The following is a 15879-nucleotide window of genomic DNA, read 5'->3' as shown; positions in this document are numbered from 1 at the left end:
ATAGCCATCCACTGTGGTTCTTCTCCATCGCTCTGGGCTGGTGTTATTTATATAAACTGGATTAGTTTACTCGGTTTTAATGTGCATGTTTGTGGGATCCTGGTGTTCTCGACTGATGTGCTGCCACACGTCTCACGCCATGTCGCCTTACGTTATGCTACCAAACATTAATGCTCCTCTTCTTTCTCCGTTTGATCTGAGACCAGCGGTAAAGTGCTGTCACTGGGTTAAAAAGTGAACTGTGGCTACTCGATCAGGGTCTCGTTGCTTTCATTTGAAAGGAATGCTCTCGGTACCGGTCTTATTGCTCTTGGCTCCCTGTAGTGCCGCGTGTCTGTATTATCCCAAGTCCAAATAGGCACTTTTTTCTCCTCCAGTTTCTTCTCTCATTTCCCTATTCCTTAATAAAAACCCCTGTGGTTTAGAGATCAGGTTCATAGTGAGCCTTAATCAAAGACGCTCCTGTTTTTGCCAAGGCGGAACCCCTGTGGTGAGCTCTCATGGTCTATGTGATGCTGACAATCTGGCTGTTAAGAGTTTGTTTATTTTTTGGGGAAAATTAAGGTCTCCAAATATCATCAATGTCTTGTAAACATTTAGTAACTTTTGCTTTTACCATCATTTTCAAGATAGAGAAGTTTTAAAGGTTCTTTGTAGAACCCAACACTCAGTTTGTAGTTGCAGCAAGCCTTTACATTTCTATGTAAAATTATACAGAAGAGAATTTTGGTATATCTACAGAACAACACTCAAAACACTTTGGTATATCTAGAGAACAACACCAAAGTTTCTTCATGAAACCATTCACCCTGACAAAGGACCATTTAAGAGCTTTTATGGACCATATCAGAGTGTACACACCATAGAAAGCCCTTAGATTCCTTAAGGACCATTTCATGGATGTTCTTAAGAAGTTGACTATGAACTTGACAATCCCTCCACATTTTCCATTATAAATGGGAATTTACATTTTAAATTATTTACATAATTTACATTATGTGTACTTTTCTTCGAAAAGGTTTCCAGGAAACCCGTAATTATAGTTAATATATTTATCCCTTGTTCTTTGTTGAAAGTCTTGTATACATTCATGACAAGATACTCAAAAGGGTTCTTCAGAGCAACACCACAGATCAACCATTTGGTTACCAAAGTACCTTTTGCTTTGGTTACCAAAGTACCATTAGCTTTTTTTCTTTTGGTTCTCCAGCAAACTGCAAAAAAAACATGATTTTTTTTTCCTTTCATTTCAGATTGCCAGGGTGATTTTCTTTGGTGGTCCACCACTCTGTCATTGAAACATGGTTGCTTCCATAACCATCAGATTTTACTTCATTAATGGAAAAAGAAATAATTGTTCATCTCATTGTAGCACCTGTGCAAAATGGTTAAAGGACCATGCAATAGGAGGTTCTTCAGGCAAGCAAAAATAAGATTGTTAGATCATAATGGGTTAATTTGAATGACACCACTTAATTTCTTAACATTGCTTTTGTTAGTTGTTTTACATTTTCCTTCATGGACACAGTACATTGTGGGACAAGGAAAAGAATCATCCACGTAAGATTCTTTAAGAAGCTTTGATTCTTGATGAAAACCCTTGGAGATATGGTTCCTCTATGGAATCAGCCTAAACACAATCTTTACATTTAACAGTTTAAATAATGGCTGCTTTATTTATTACATAGTCATGCTTTTGTTTCTTTATCTTCCACTTGTACAGTACATCTTTACCATTCTCTTCTAGACTTTTTATTAAAGTAAGCATAAAAAAAAGTCCAGCAAACTGTTTTTCATCGCATGCTGGCTTACAGCCTAAAAAGATAAAACTATCTGAAAGTCTCAGGCAGAAAAAAAAATGTTGAAGCATTAAAAAGCCCCAATGACACATCGTCATGTTCACATCTATTATTATGTTTTGTCATTTCCTTTTTCTTGTTCCAAGGACTTTTCCACCAGTAGAATGTATCATTATAAAAAGGTTTGGTCATGACTAATAATGTTTAAAATCTACTGTACAAACTAGTTTTCATTTATGTAGTTTGCAGACATGTTCATGTTTACCCTGCAGACAAGTCACAAGCCAGTGCTGGCTATTTAGGTCGGGATTTGCCTGAAGACTTTTCTTCCCTATGAGAGACACGTGCTTCCTCGCTAGTTCACCACACCATCTTCAGAGTTATCTTCACTGTGCCTGTGTCAGAATCCACCTCAAAACAATAATATCTTTGTCAGGCTGGCTGAAGATGAACTTGAGTTTCATGTTTCAATAAAAACTTCCCAAGCTGTAAAAACCCAGAAACAATAAAACAAATAAAGAGATAGTGATTTTTTGGCCAATTTTTAAAGAAAGGGATCTTAACGTTAGTAAATCAGAGTGAAATGGAATAATCGCCAGCCAAATTGGAGACACAAAATCATGTTTATTTTATCCATTTATATATTTTAGGTTCTAAACCTAAACCATTTTTTATCATTGGCTGCATGTTACTTCCCCATACTTTCCACTCTTCCCCAGTTTTCCCCCTCTATCCTTTAGGTAACCCTACCCTCAGAAGGGATCCAGCATCCCAAGCATTCCAAGCGAGTGGGGGTTGGGCCAGGCTGAAACAGGAAGTGACCAAATATACCTCATTCTGATTTGGTGTGGTGACTTATCTGCCATAGTGTGGTGGTTACACAGTGATCATCCATACAACGGCTGTTCTGTAGTTGTATCTAATCGATTTTACGTAACATTGCTCTGAGATAGACCGCTATTAACGTATTGAGTGAAATTGGTACAGATCTCACAAAAGAGAGGATGTAGACATACTGTGGTTTGTTTCCTATTTCATCCAGGGGCGATGAACTATTTTTGCAGGAATCTTCCTTAGCCACATGTGCAACATTTTGATTGCATTACAGTTTGATTATAGAGTGTTTTCTAATGTACAGTCATGTAATCGGTGTAAATGATTTTGTATGCATGGTGCATCGAGAGCCACCGCTTTCCCATCCTGCTTCATGTCCAAGCATTCCTGGGATAAGTTCCAGCTCTAGCACTACCTCGACCAATGTAGCATTTACTGAAGATGAATTAATGAATAAATAAGAGATAAAGCCTCAATACTCTTACAAAATTGACATTTGAACAGACAGCATGGCCAAATATTCTAATTCTGTTCAAGACTCGCATGCAATATAAATCACCGAAAGCTATAATTGCTAATTTAGCTTTAACTGTGTAGGTTAGGCAAAAGAGGCTATTTAAACAGGAACTTTCAGGTATTTGGTGATTGGTGAGGGTTGGGTTTAACAAACCTTAAACTAGATCGGACAGTGCACATCTAATCAATCCCCCAAAACAATGGAACAACTGACCAGTATGCACTTGGTCAGGGTCACAATAGATCCAGAGCTTATTATGAGAGCCCTGGTCATGGGGACTGAATGACATGTCAGTATGTTGCAGGGCAAGCAATAAAAATGAACCTAATTACAATGCTTTAGGGGATTAAACCAATTTTTCATGAGGTATGTCATAGGGGCATTTCAACCAACTCCAAGTCATCACTTATATATCCCTTGTGCCTTCTTTAGACCTAGTCTGGTATCTTTGGAGGCATTTTATAGACAGCTGTGTGGCTCAGTGCATGCTAGATGTGCCAAGAATGTGCTTTGGTCCAACTTGCATGGCAGATTATGGGTTTGTAGTGGCGTCAAGGCTAGTCTGGGGCCGTCTCTCTGCTCCCAAGGCCTGCAGTTGTCAGCCTTCCACTAACCCCACAGGAACAAAGGCACAAGTCTGCTGGCACATACTGTAGTTCTCTCATGCATGATGTACCAGGTTAAAGTGTGACATTCCCACAAGTTAGCTCTGGTAATGTTCTTGCAGTGTGAAAGTATATAGCTCACAGTAATTTGCATCCTTCTGTATGCACAGTATGTTGGAAAACATGTTATAAAGTTTCCAGTTGTCTTACTGTTGGTTACACTGACCGTTTGCTTGTTTAATATCTTTAGCACAGATTCTGTTAAATTTTTTTCTGTAAATTGAATTATTTACTCTGTCCCTGTGAAAGTTAATCTTAAATACTAATGATAAAGAAAATGCCTGTTGGAAGGCCTCTATCCATTTTCAGCTAAGGAAACCTTTCAGCCTTCCTGAAAGATTAAAATTAAAAAAAAAAAAGGTCACATTGCTTGCATCACGTCAGAGAGCTGTAAACATGCCAGACTTGGGTGGTTAGCATCTTCTCCAGCTCTTCCTGTCTGAAAGCAGATGTGGAGGATAAACCACAGGCGTCCCACAGCTGTCCTCCTTCTCTAGATCAGCAGAAAACAATATCAACCACAAGAAGGAGAACAGGACAAGGAGTCTGGGCCATAAAAAACACTCTGACCTATATTAGGTTTGGAGACCTGTTCTAAACTAAGCTTCATAAAGTTAAGAAGGCTAAATAAGCACATATGGAGCTCAGATGAATTTATTTAAACTTTCAGTAAATACTTAAATAACTATTCCTTCTCAACAGCACACGATGCACATTCCGGTCATGAAAAATGTATTATTCAGTGTGAGATACAGTAGAATAAAAACGTTTTTTTTGCCTCGTGTTAGATCAGGCAACAAGTAGCTATCTATTAAGGTATGCATCCATCCATCCATCCATCCATCTATCCATCTATCCATCTATCTATCTATCTATCTATCTATCTATCTATCTATCTATGATATATTCAAAGTTGCCTTCTATGTGGCATCTACTCTCTTCCAGAATTCCAGAATTCTGTTTCCAGAATTAATTATTTCAAAAGTTATTTAAAAAATACCTTATTTATGGTGAACCACCAGTGAAACATCTTGGCCCATCATTGGCTTTTCTTCTCCCATTTTTTTCAGTATCTCGCCACGATCCAGAAAACACCTTTGATTGCAGTTTCATAGAGCCCCCATCTGCCACCGAGCATCAGACTCCATCCTGGTCCTCCCAGGAATCCTTCTCCTCTTTTGAGACAAGTGAAGATGGCCCAGTTTACTGTGTACCCCATGAAGGTGAGTTATTGTCAAAACAGCTGCCTGTTTGGCTGACAGGAAGCAGCAATTTGGGAGTTGAGGAGTCTCTGAACAATTTTTGTGCTAAAACAGGCTGATGGAACGCGATTGTGAAGACAGACTTACTGTTGGGGTAATGCCAGGCCTTCAGACTTGTGCAATGTGTGTGCGTTGTGAAAAAACAAACAGGAAATGGCACGAATGGTCGAGTCAGCATTGGGAATGTGGCCAAGTCATGAATCATTTTCTTGTGTAAATAGTTGAGAGGAGGGAGAATAGCAATTGGTGTTTTGTAAGCAATTTGGTTTGATGGCAAAAAAAATAGACAGAAAACATTCCCAGGCAGTCTTTTGTGTGTGAATGTTTCATGGATCAACCCTAAAAGCCAACATGTGGTATAGAAAAAAGTGAATAGCTGTTTGAAAGTATTTTTCCCTTTTTAACCACTTTCCTCCTCGTGTTTCATTTAGATACCATAAATGAGGGCAATGCAAGACCCAGTCCCAATTGCACTACAGAAAATCTTGCGGCTAGTAACGAGGATGATGCTGGAGAATACACCTCACTCAAGGACACAAGAGCAACAACAAAGCCTGTCAACGATGGAAGCGAGCAGCCACTGCTAAAGTCAGACAGTGAAGGCTCCACAAGTGGGTCAGAGTCAGCTATCGGAGCTCTTTATGCCCGAATTGCCCGTCTCTCTAAGAATTCCAAAGAGGAGGAGGACAACAGCACAGCTGAGACCAAAGCCAGTGACAAAGCCACATCCCCTGAGAAGACCAAGCCCCGGCCACCAGATCCCTCTACGAAACCAAAGGTTTCTTGGATCCATGGAACTTCTGGAGCCATTCAAACAGAGAAGGGCCAGGCACCTTCCCCACCGAAAGAGAAGAAAAGAACCACAAAAGAGGTTTCTGAAAAAGGGGAGGAGAAGCACCGATCAAAGGAAAAGTCAAGCAAGAAATGTGAGCAGAGGAATCAAGATAGCAAGGTTGATGGGAATGATTCCCACAAAGCCCACAAAGCTTCAGACCCTATTGAACATATCAATGGAGCTGTCCAGAATGCTTTAAAGAAAATTGGTAACTTCCACTCAGATAGGAAAGGTAGTGACACTACCAAGGAGCCACCCAAGAGTCCAAAGATCATGCATCCTCATATAAACTCAGAGGCGGCCACTCTTCTCGCTGCCCAGCTCAAAGAGAAGACCCAGAGCCTCAATCGCAATGAAGGCCTTTCCGTTGGAATCAAACCCAATGGGGTTTCCACCCCCCAGGCCAACAGGGAGAAGCCCACGCCACCCCAGAAAGCCAAGCGATCAGTGACTGGAGCCAACAAACCCCTTCTACCAACCTCCAATAATCTTCAGAAGATGATGGCTCCTGTAACAGACTCTTCCACCCCTGAGCCACAAAGCCCAGAAATGCAGGCCATAAACGGGACCCAGATAGGAGATGCAGGCGATGCTACGCCAAAGAAAACACCCATTAAAAAACCACCTAGGAAGAAAGGCAAGGAGACAACCTCAGAGACAGAACCTAAGACCACTCCAAAAATGGCTATTATGCCACCTCAGATAGTCAAATAGACAATTAATTTAAAAAATAACTGGGGCTGACCATGCAGTGACTGCCTGAAAGGAATGAAGCCTTTGATTTAATCATTTCTTGTCTCATGTTCATGATAAACAAACCGTTGGATGACAATCAGATGGAATTTCTGCATAATGGGTATATTGTTCTGCAAGTGTCTTTTTTTTTTTTTTTTTTTTTAGAAATCTTTTGATGTCCAGGACTCGCTTGGAGAAGGAACAGTCACTGGTTAACACATTGTGCCTTGAAAGGGACAGTTGTAGTGCTTGTACAGATTTAAACAAAATTCACAGTTGTATAGTAGGTGAAATTTTATTTTATATAATTTTATACATCTGCATTTACCAAGATGCATACCATCTTCATGTGCATCTTCATATTGATTCTGTCTTTCCATTTTTTTTACGCGTTGTGGAAAAAAAACATATTGTCCGCAATACGAGCAACGTATGAACTCTTTGCATATGTGAATACAATGGTACTATTGTTAGTCATAGTGTTTGGACACAAGCAGCTCTCCCACAAATATAAGACATTTAAGACATTCTGTCATTCTGTTACAGTCTTGTGTTGATGTCTACATATTTCTCACAACTATATTTCAAAGTGTAATTAATTATATCAGGTGAAACTTGTAAAACTTGACCAAAGATGGCACAAACATACCAAAAACATATGCTAAACAGTTTCTCTCAGCTATAAAATGTTGAATTGTGGCATTGATGTTTTAGCAAACAGATTAGGGTTCGTACAATGCCTCTGGGACATTTATGAATGACAGAGAAACCATTAATACTGCAATTCATGCTGCTGTTAAAGAACATAGAAAGTCATTCTATTTGCTTATCCTACCATGCTCTTATTATTTGAATCGCTTAGACTTTCTGAGATGTCTAGGTCAAACTATTTGTGGTTTTTTTCAGTAGTAAAGGATTTAATAGCGGCATAGAGCACATTGTGAGGTTTATGTTGCCTCAGCTCCAGTCACAGCATATGGACAACAGACCACGGACTGGCGAGAGATTGATAGACGGTGTCGCGTTACAGTTACACAAACAAGTCTGGTGCTTTGCTAGTGGGCGAAATATCAGAAAACGGATTAACAGCCAACAAACTCAGCTAGTGGTTATTTTTAAAAGTAAAGTTTTTGGTTGTGCTGTTTATTGGGATCCACAATAATTCCACATCTGATTCCCAGGACTGTCAATCTCTTTACCAATGAGTGCAGCTTACTATATTTTATGGATTTATAATGTACAATGTATTTACATATCGATTTAACCCTTTACACGCATCCAAAAATGCATCAACTGGATGTGTATAAAGCAGAGAACATCATTATATGCCAGTATCCTCATTTACAGCAAGTACAAAACATATGTCGGTTTGGAGTTCAGTCATCAATAATCGTCGAAGCATCGTCTATTCAGGGTAGTACTATTTAATCAGTGTTTTTTGTTTAATTATCAAACAAGAAAGTTTCTCATATAAATAATAGGAAATAATGATACTTGAGTAGACAAATTGAGTCAGTATATAAGAAATAAAACATTTGGGGTTTGCCGTCATAGGAAAATAAGCACTGATGGTTTGGTGTGATGTTCCCTAATGCTGTTACTATTAACTTAAAGTTTATTGAAGATTATTTCCATAAAATATCCCAAAATCTGTTTATATGTCAGCAAACAGAACACAAATAAATTAATAATTGAAGAATGAATTGTCAGACATTTATAATTCCATTTAATATCATGGAACATTCAGAAAACAAGTGGCTTCCTGGTAACACTTTTGTTATAGCAGCTACTGTATAAATACGCTTTCCATCACAATCCTTGATTATTTCTCTCACTTTTAAGTTAAAAATAAAACCAAAAAAAAAAAAATAAATGCAGCTTGTCATCTTGATTTTAACAAGAAACCAGAAAGCCCTCTTGTCCTTAAGACTTTATCTGCCAAGCGCTGACACTGGAGACTACTTTCAAAAAAAAGCTAAATAAACTTTATAAATATTTTTTATGTTTATATGACGCATCCACTATTCAAATCCCTGAGTAAGTAGTTATTACAGAAAGGAAAATATATTATAATGAGCACATTAATAGAAATCTGACCATTTTCACACTGTTATAGAACATCCAAAGATCCACATTCAATAATAATAATAATAATAATATTCGCTGTTTTGTGTTTTTTTAAATAAAACATTCTTCAATTTAGCTAAATAAAACAACTGAAGCGTAATCAAACCTGAAAAAAGCTATTAGTGTTTTTTAATATTTAATAATATTTAAATATTTCATGCCTTTAAGCCTTAAAGCACTTGTAGGTTATTCTCAGATCAGACTGGGAATAAACTGATGTAATAGATGACAGTGGCGGAAAGAAGCGTTTTGAAAACTGGACAGTTTTGTAGTTTTATATATAAATGTATTGGCTCTGGTTGTTGTGTTGGATGTTTAATGAAAGCAAGCAATATTATTGAAATTTGATGTACAGTAAGGATTTTTTTTATTACCGTCAATCTTTCTATTAAATGGTACAACGAATTTTCTTTTTTATAATGGTTATTTTTCTACATTGCAACATATTTTGTAATAATATTGTTATCTATGTTTGTAAGCTGTGCTTATATAACGTATATATAATATTTTGCTCTTTCTTTTCGATTTGTGTCAAATGAACTGGCTTTCAAATTTGATACTTTTTTTAACCCGCTTTTTACATTCAAGCATCAGGTACAATCGTATACGTATGAACTCTTTACTTAGAATGTGTTGTTTTTGTCCTGTTTCTCTGTGGATGTTATTGTTTTAAACAGTAAATCATATGATGCAGAGATCAGTGAGAGATCAGTTTCGTCAATGCTTAAAACCTGAGGTCCAATGATTGATGACAAAGAACATGTTTTGATGTTTTTGCCCAGACCCTGAAACTGTCCCAGCTGCAGGAATAAGCCTGAGACGTGTGTCAGAACTGTTTTGCGCTCTGACCGAGGCCTGCTCTGAAGCACGGCCCCGAATCGGTCTGGATCTCTCACTTCGTTTGTTCAGTGTTTGTTGTTAATGTGTGGTTGTTCAGTTACCTTGTGTTGAAATAAAAAATTAAAACAGTAGCTCCTGAACCTGAAGGATTTGTTTGAATCAAGACTTGTTTTTTTATTGATGTCATCAAACCTTTTTGGCTTATATTTTGATCCAAAAATATAGTATACAATTTCAGTACTCAAATTCAATGAAGCTGTAAAGCTGCCTCAAAACAGCTTTACAGCCATCCAAATGTAGATTTAGATCCATGATGAGCAAGGAAAAACTTTTTTGAGACAACAGTGAGTGACATTTGGTGATCTTGTATGACTCTAGGACAGAGGTCGGCAACGCAAGTGGCTCCGGAGCCGCAAGTGGCTCTTTCATCCCTCTGCTGCGGCTCCCTGTAGATTTGGAAAATAAATTCATTCATTCATCTTCTACCGCTTATCTGAACTACCTCGGGTGACGGGGAGCCTGTGCCTATCTCAGGCGTCATCGGGCATCAAGGCAGGATACACCCTGGACAGAGTGCCAAGAACCGGGGGAAGAAACCGGAGTACCCGGAGGAAACCCCAGAGGCACGGGGAGAACATGCAAACTCCACACACACAAGGTGGAGGCGGGAATCGAACCCCGACCCTGGAGGTGTGAGGCGAATGTGCTAACCACTAAGCCACCGTGCCCCCATGGAAAATAAATATTTAATTTAAATTAGTAAATTTTATTTTAAAAAGTTAGTTTTTAAAAAAAAATGTAATTCTAAATTCTAAGATTATGATGCTCTTGTAACATTAAAATAAATCGTGTTTAATTTTTTTGTCGCTCAAAATATGTCATAACCGCCGACCTGCGAAATCCGACACACAGAAGCAGACGCATTTTTGGTTTGCTGCAGCCGGCAAGTTTTGATTTTGAATAAAATTTTGATGTCATGAATACGAAGAGGACTCGATTAGACATTGAACATTTTATTTGAAAGTAACCTTCAACCCAGCGTCTTTTTTGTTAAGGTTAGTTCAAACTGTTCAAAATATTTTAGTTTGCCTGAAGAAATAAAATTTCGTTTACTCGGTAGCAGGTCGTTGATTTCATAAACGCAACACACTACAGTTTTTTCTACACTTTCTATAAAGGTAAAAAACGATATATGCGGTGTTATCTTCATTTTAGATGTCAAAGGGTTTTGTAGCTCCCTGTGTTTTTTTCTGTGGTAAATGGGTCCAAATGGCTCTTTGAGTGTTTAAGCTTGCCGACCCCTGACCTAGGACAATTCCAAGACTTATGTATAAACTATAAACGTTTTCAGGAAGTGAATTATTTTGCCATAATCCATGTTGGACTGTCCATAGCAGTGGAAAGTCCAAAAAGCTCCAAATAGAACTAGGATCTGGTGCCACCTCAAATGTCCATCACATTCCTGATTCACTGGATTGGTTAATGGTTCTGAGGTGCTAAATACATTCTTCAGGCTACCTAACAAAGAGTGATCTTAAAGATGATCTTCCTGTGTCCTAAACCATATAAAAGAAAGCTTCTCTACCTGAAAACTGTTAGATGTAGATCCTGCATGGAAGATAACATGCTGTCACTTAAAGTTCGCAAAAAAAACCCACAAAAAAACATACACAACTGTGGTCTAGAATATTTTTGCAGAATTTCAGAACATCAAATAAATAGCCATACACTGTAGATATGGCAGCAAATTGAGACTGAAATATTTTTTTAGCCTTTAGTTAGCTGGCTAATTTTTACATGTCGAATTTTGGTTGTCATGATTAATCTTTGGTTGTCAATATAGAAATTTTAAATCATGTATGTAATGAGTACCTCAAATTAACTACTATATTAACATCATACTTTTGTTTACCTGTGACAAAACAAGTTAGTTTTATAAGCTAACCTTGATCCTAGCTCTACTAGCTGTGCTAGCTTTATTTATTTGTTTGTTTGTTTGTTTGTTTGTTTGTTTATTTTTAATGGCAGTAGAACATTTTCAAATGTATTTGTCATGTATAAACTCATATTCTGGCTTTTCTGATAATAGTAATAATAATAAATGCATGAAGCCATTCCAAGACTTTCTGGAAGCTTCTTTGGGCATCGAGAACTGAATAGAAATATTTAGTTTATAGAGGTTATATGTATTTAGGTTATTTCTAAAGTTTGCAAATAAGATATTTAAGGTTTGTAGGGGGGATATTTTAAGGTACAGGATAATATTTGAGGTAAATAAAGGAAATATTTGGTAATAAGGTGGAGGAGACTTCAATATTTGTTATTAGCTCCGATGTGAAACTAAAGAAGAAGAAAAAAGTTTTTCTTATTTTTTGGTTTCAAAATATTTTTGAATTAAAACGTTCCTCTGTGCCATTGTCATCTTTTCTGCTTTATTCAATAAGAACACACTTTTATTACTGTACCATGTAATATCCAGGAAATGCACCTTGACAAAACTGTGTTAGTTTCTTCCAAACTGATGAAAAGACCCGGTCCTTGGCTTGACTTTTCTGCACCTTTTTCCCTCTCCCACTTTTCTCCCTGCAGTAATGGATACTTTATGGTTTTCCGCTGACTCCTGGCTGCCTCGTGCGAGGTGAGGGTCCACTAGAGCGATGGCAATGATCACACACTCGCGTTCTCACCAGAGTTTGGAGGAGCCTGAGGAGCCGCCTGGCAAAAAGCGCAGCCCGGGACACAACAGGCTCTTTCATAGAGGAACAGTCGGGAGTCTGTGCGAAAGGGGCCCAGGAGTTAAAGCATCATGCGCCGCGTATTTGCCCTTGTTTTTTTTACCTTCTTTAAAGTGGGGGGAGGGGTGGTACGGGTGGAGGGCTAATGGGCATGGCATCATGAGAAGGTTTCTGGGGCAGGACAGAAGAATCACGTGAGCTCCGATTAGAACCAGAGAAGCGAGGATACACTTGTAAGTTGCACCGCTGGAGCAGCAGTGATACGTGTTGTGAATGTGTGTAACAGACTAAACAAAAGCCAAGAAGTCATGACCGTGCAGATCTGCTCACGAGTTAACCAGATCTCAGCTCACACAAACATTTCTCCTAAGACGAGCGCAGAAAACGTTCCTATAACACAGACGTCTTCATTATGTCAGCAAGTCTCAGTTGCAGTTTTGAGTCTATATGAAGTGCTGGGTAAACATTATGATAAAGCCAGCGTGTGCACTCTCAGGAGCAAACGTTTCTCCTCATCTCCTCCGCTCTCTTTCAGAAGGAGCTGCTCTCGGGTACTGAACATGTTTGCACGATCTGGCCACACATGGAGGATGTGGAGTGCTAACATGACATACCGAACGCACGTCGAGCTCCAGTCGGCCCCCACAACCCCAAACCCCAAATCTATTCACAACCCGGACCGTCGTTATGGCGACACGACCGGATTGCTTTCACATCTGGTAGCGATTTCAGGCCGTGTGGAAAAAAATGCAGCAGAAGAAAGAAATTTATGAGTGAAGGGGAAAAAAGACAAATATTTTCTGCAATGCAAAGCAGAAAGAAGACCAGGCTAGAGTTACGCTTGAAAGGGGCTCATTTGTAGCTGCTAAGATGTTGCTACGCTGACATGATGCTGTGTGCCACAGCAAAATTTAACATGGTACAGGACAAAAACAAATTCCTGATTTAAAAAACATTTTGTGTAGCAGATTTGATGATCACTGTTCCCTCGTCCAAGCAGAAAGCATACTTTGGCTAATGCAGAGCGACAGGAAGGAAGAACTGCCAATATTGTTGGCGAATGTCACTGAGTTCTTACTCCGACGATTACTGAAAATGCTCTCATATCGGCCTTGGGTCTTTGTCCGCGGCTGGCATGGAGCAGTGGACGTGTCACCATGAGAGGAAAAGTGCTGTTTGGGAAAAAGCGTTCGGCCCTGTCGTGGGCCTCCAGGCACAAAAACGCTGAGCTCAGCACTTCAGCAGGCAGAACCACAGGAGTGAGCTCACATGTGTGTGTGTGTGTGTGCAATATATTATTTCCAGCAAAACTGAGCTCGCACTGTGATTTAAGATGTAGTGATTTAGCCTGAAATACATTATAATTAACTGGGAAACAATATAAGCCAATAAAAGCTTTGGTTTTTAGATGTTTCTGATGTGCAATATTTAACTCACCTCATTAAACTTATTTCTGTCGCACCCTGGCAACGCAGTCAGGATTGTTCAAAGAAATCACATAACAGATAAAGACACGTAAAGTGCAAGAAGCTTTATTCAGCACTCACTAGGGGAAAAAACAGACTTTCCAACATGGATAGAATGATATCACAAAAATATTACATTCAGTTTATACAGCATTGTATTTATTTACTATTTTAATTTATTTGTTGTATTTACTTTAATACTTTAAATCTTTTTTGCTAATTAAAATCATGTACAGTATAAACCTTTTCCGAATAAACTCTTAGACTCAGATTTTCTGTTTCTGATATAAACACAATTCTTTTTAAATATTCAAACATCGATGTTTTTTTAAACTATCATTCCCCAATAACAGACTTTCGAAAGAGTTGTAACAGGAACTTTAAATGCAACAATAAGTGAACAACAATTATGACAAAGGGGGGCACAGTGGTTTAGTGGTTAACATGCTTGCCTCACACCTCCAGGGTTGGGGGTTCGATTCCCGCCTCCACCTTGTGTGTGTGGAGTTTGCATGTTCTCCCCGTGCCTCGGGGGTTTCCTCCGGGTACTCCGGTTTCCTCCCCCGGTCCAAAGACATGCATGGTAGGTTGATTGGCATCTCTGGAAAATTGTCCGTAGTGTGTGATTGCGTGAGTGAATGAGAGTGTGTATGTGCCCTGCGATGGGTTGGCACTCCGTCCAGGGTGTATCCTGCCTTGATGCCCGATGACGCCTGAGATAGGCACAGGCTCCCCGTGACCCGAGGTAGTTCAGATAAGCGGTAGAAAATGAATGAATGATTATGACAACAAAAAATCATCCTTGAAAACATTGATGTTTTCAAAAAAACAAGAAAAATGTTATAATTGATTGTTTTCCCTTAACCCAGTGTTTTATTCATCTTTATTTTTAAAGCCATTTGGAGTTAAAATGTATTTTGTCTTTAACATGAATTCTCAATAAGAGCCTAAAATGTATTCAAATTCAATTTTCTTTGTATAGCGCTTTTAACAATGGACATTGTCTTAAGACATTGACATAAATATAAAACAAAAAGTTACTATAAAGATTAATATAATACAAAAATTCGAGATTAATTTTATATAGTTATATTTAAATGTGTTTGTGTTTATCCCCAATGAACAAGCCTGAGGTGACTGAGGTGACTGTGGTGAGGAAAAACTCCCTTAGATGGAAGAGGACGAATCCTTGAGAGAAACCAGACTCGAAGGTGAACCTCATCCTCATTTAGGTGACACTGGAGGGTGTGATAAATATACAGTCTGACAATTGTGTATTGATGAGGAGGTTGGTGTCCTCGAAGACCACATGGAGTTGGCATCTTCTCTTAATATGCCCGAATATTTCGTGAAGCAAAGTTCAACAGGAGCTGGTAAATCTCTAGATGTCTCAGGATCCTCACATGGTTGGCCTCATCTCAATGAAGGTCCAAAATCTTCATGACAATCGGAGCTGGTACAATTTCTGGACCCCTCGGGATGGGCGGTATGAGAGGATTCTTATCAAACTTCCTGTCCGAGCCAGCATTACGTTTTTCAGCAATTTTTGCTACAGTAGCTCTTCTGTGGAATCAGTCTAGATGGCTAGACTTCACTCTCCATGTGATTCTTGAGTACCTTCAGCACCCATGACCCTGTCACTGGTTCACTGGTTGCCCTGGGATCCTTGAGAGAGTTAAGGGCCTTTGCTCAAGGGCCAAACAGCTTGTCAATGCTGGGGCTTGAACTCCATTGAGCCGCCACTGAGACCACCACACCACTGTCTAGCCATCACAACTTGCCCCTCACGCTTGTCCCTTTATCCTTACGGATATCCTAACTTTGAGAACTGATGCCTAAAATATCAAACTTCTTGTAACATGATAATCAGTGCTCTTCATTTCATCTGTCAGTGGTTCTAAAGTTCTGGCTGTCTTTTGGAGTATTTATATAAGTAAATCCAAAAGACATGCGTTGTGTGAGTGCGTGATTGTTTCCTGTGACTCATTGGCTGGGTTGGTGTCCTCAGCCTTGTCCTCAGCCTTGCACCCGAGTCCCCGGGGCAGGATAAGTGTATGTATATAT

General features: G+C 39.0%; 1 protein-coding gene across 1 annotated transcript in view; it reads left to right on the top strand.

The window, feature by feature from the left end:
- Positions 1-9745, top strand: part of scarf2 (scavenger receptor class F, member 2) — a 33702-nt gene extending 23957 nt beyond the window's left edge. Inside the window, exons 10-11 of the mRNA XM_060884178.1 lie at positions 4886-5038; positions 5509-9745. Of these exons, the coding sequence (XP_060740161.1) occupies positions 4886-5038; positions 5509-6626 (1271 nt within the window). The 3' untranslated portion in view covers positions 6627-9745. The remainder of the gene's footprint in view (positions 1-4885; positions 5039-5508) is intronic.
- Positions 9746-15879: the final 6134 nt, after the last annotated feature.

The sequence above is a fragment of the Tachysurus vachellii genome, chromosome 12, assembly GCF_030014155.1.
Source record: "Tachysurus vachellii isolate PV-2020 chromosome 12, HZAU_Pvac_v1, whole genome shotgun sequence".
Taxonomy (NCBI): domain Eukaryota; kingdom Metazoa; phylum Chordata; class Actinopteri; order Siluriformes; family Bagridae; genus Tachysurus; species Tachysurus vachellii.
This window is presented reverse-complemented; position numbering and strand designations above follow the sequence as displayed.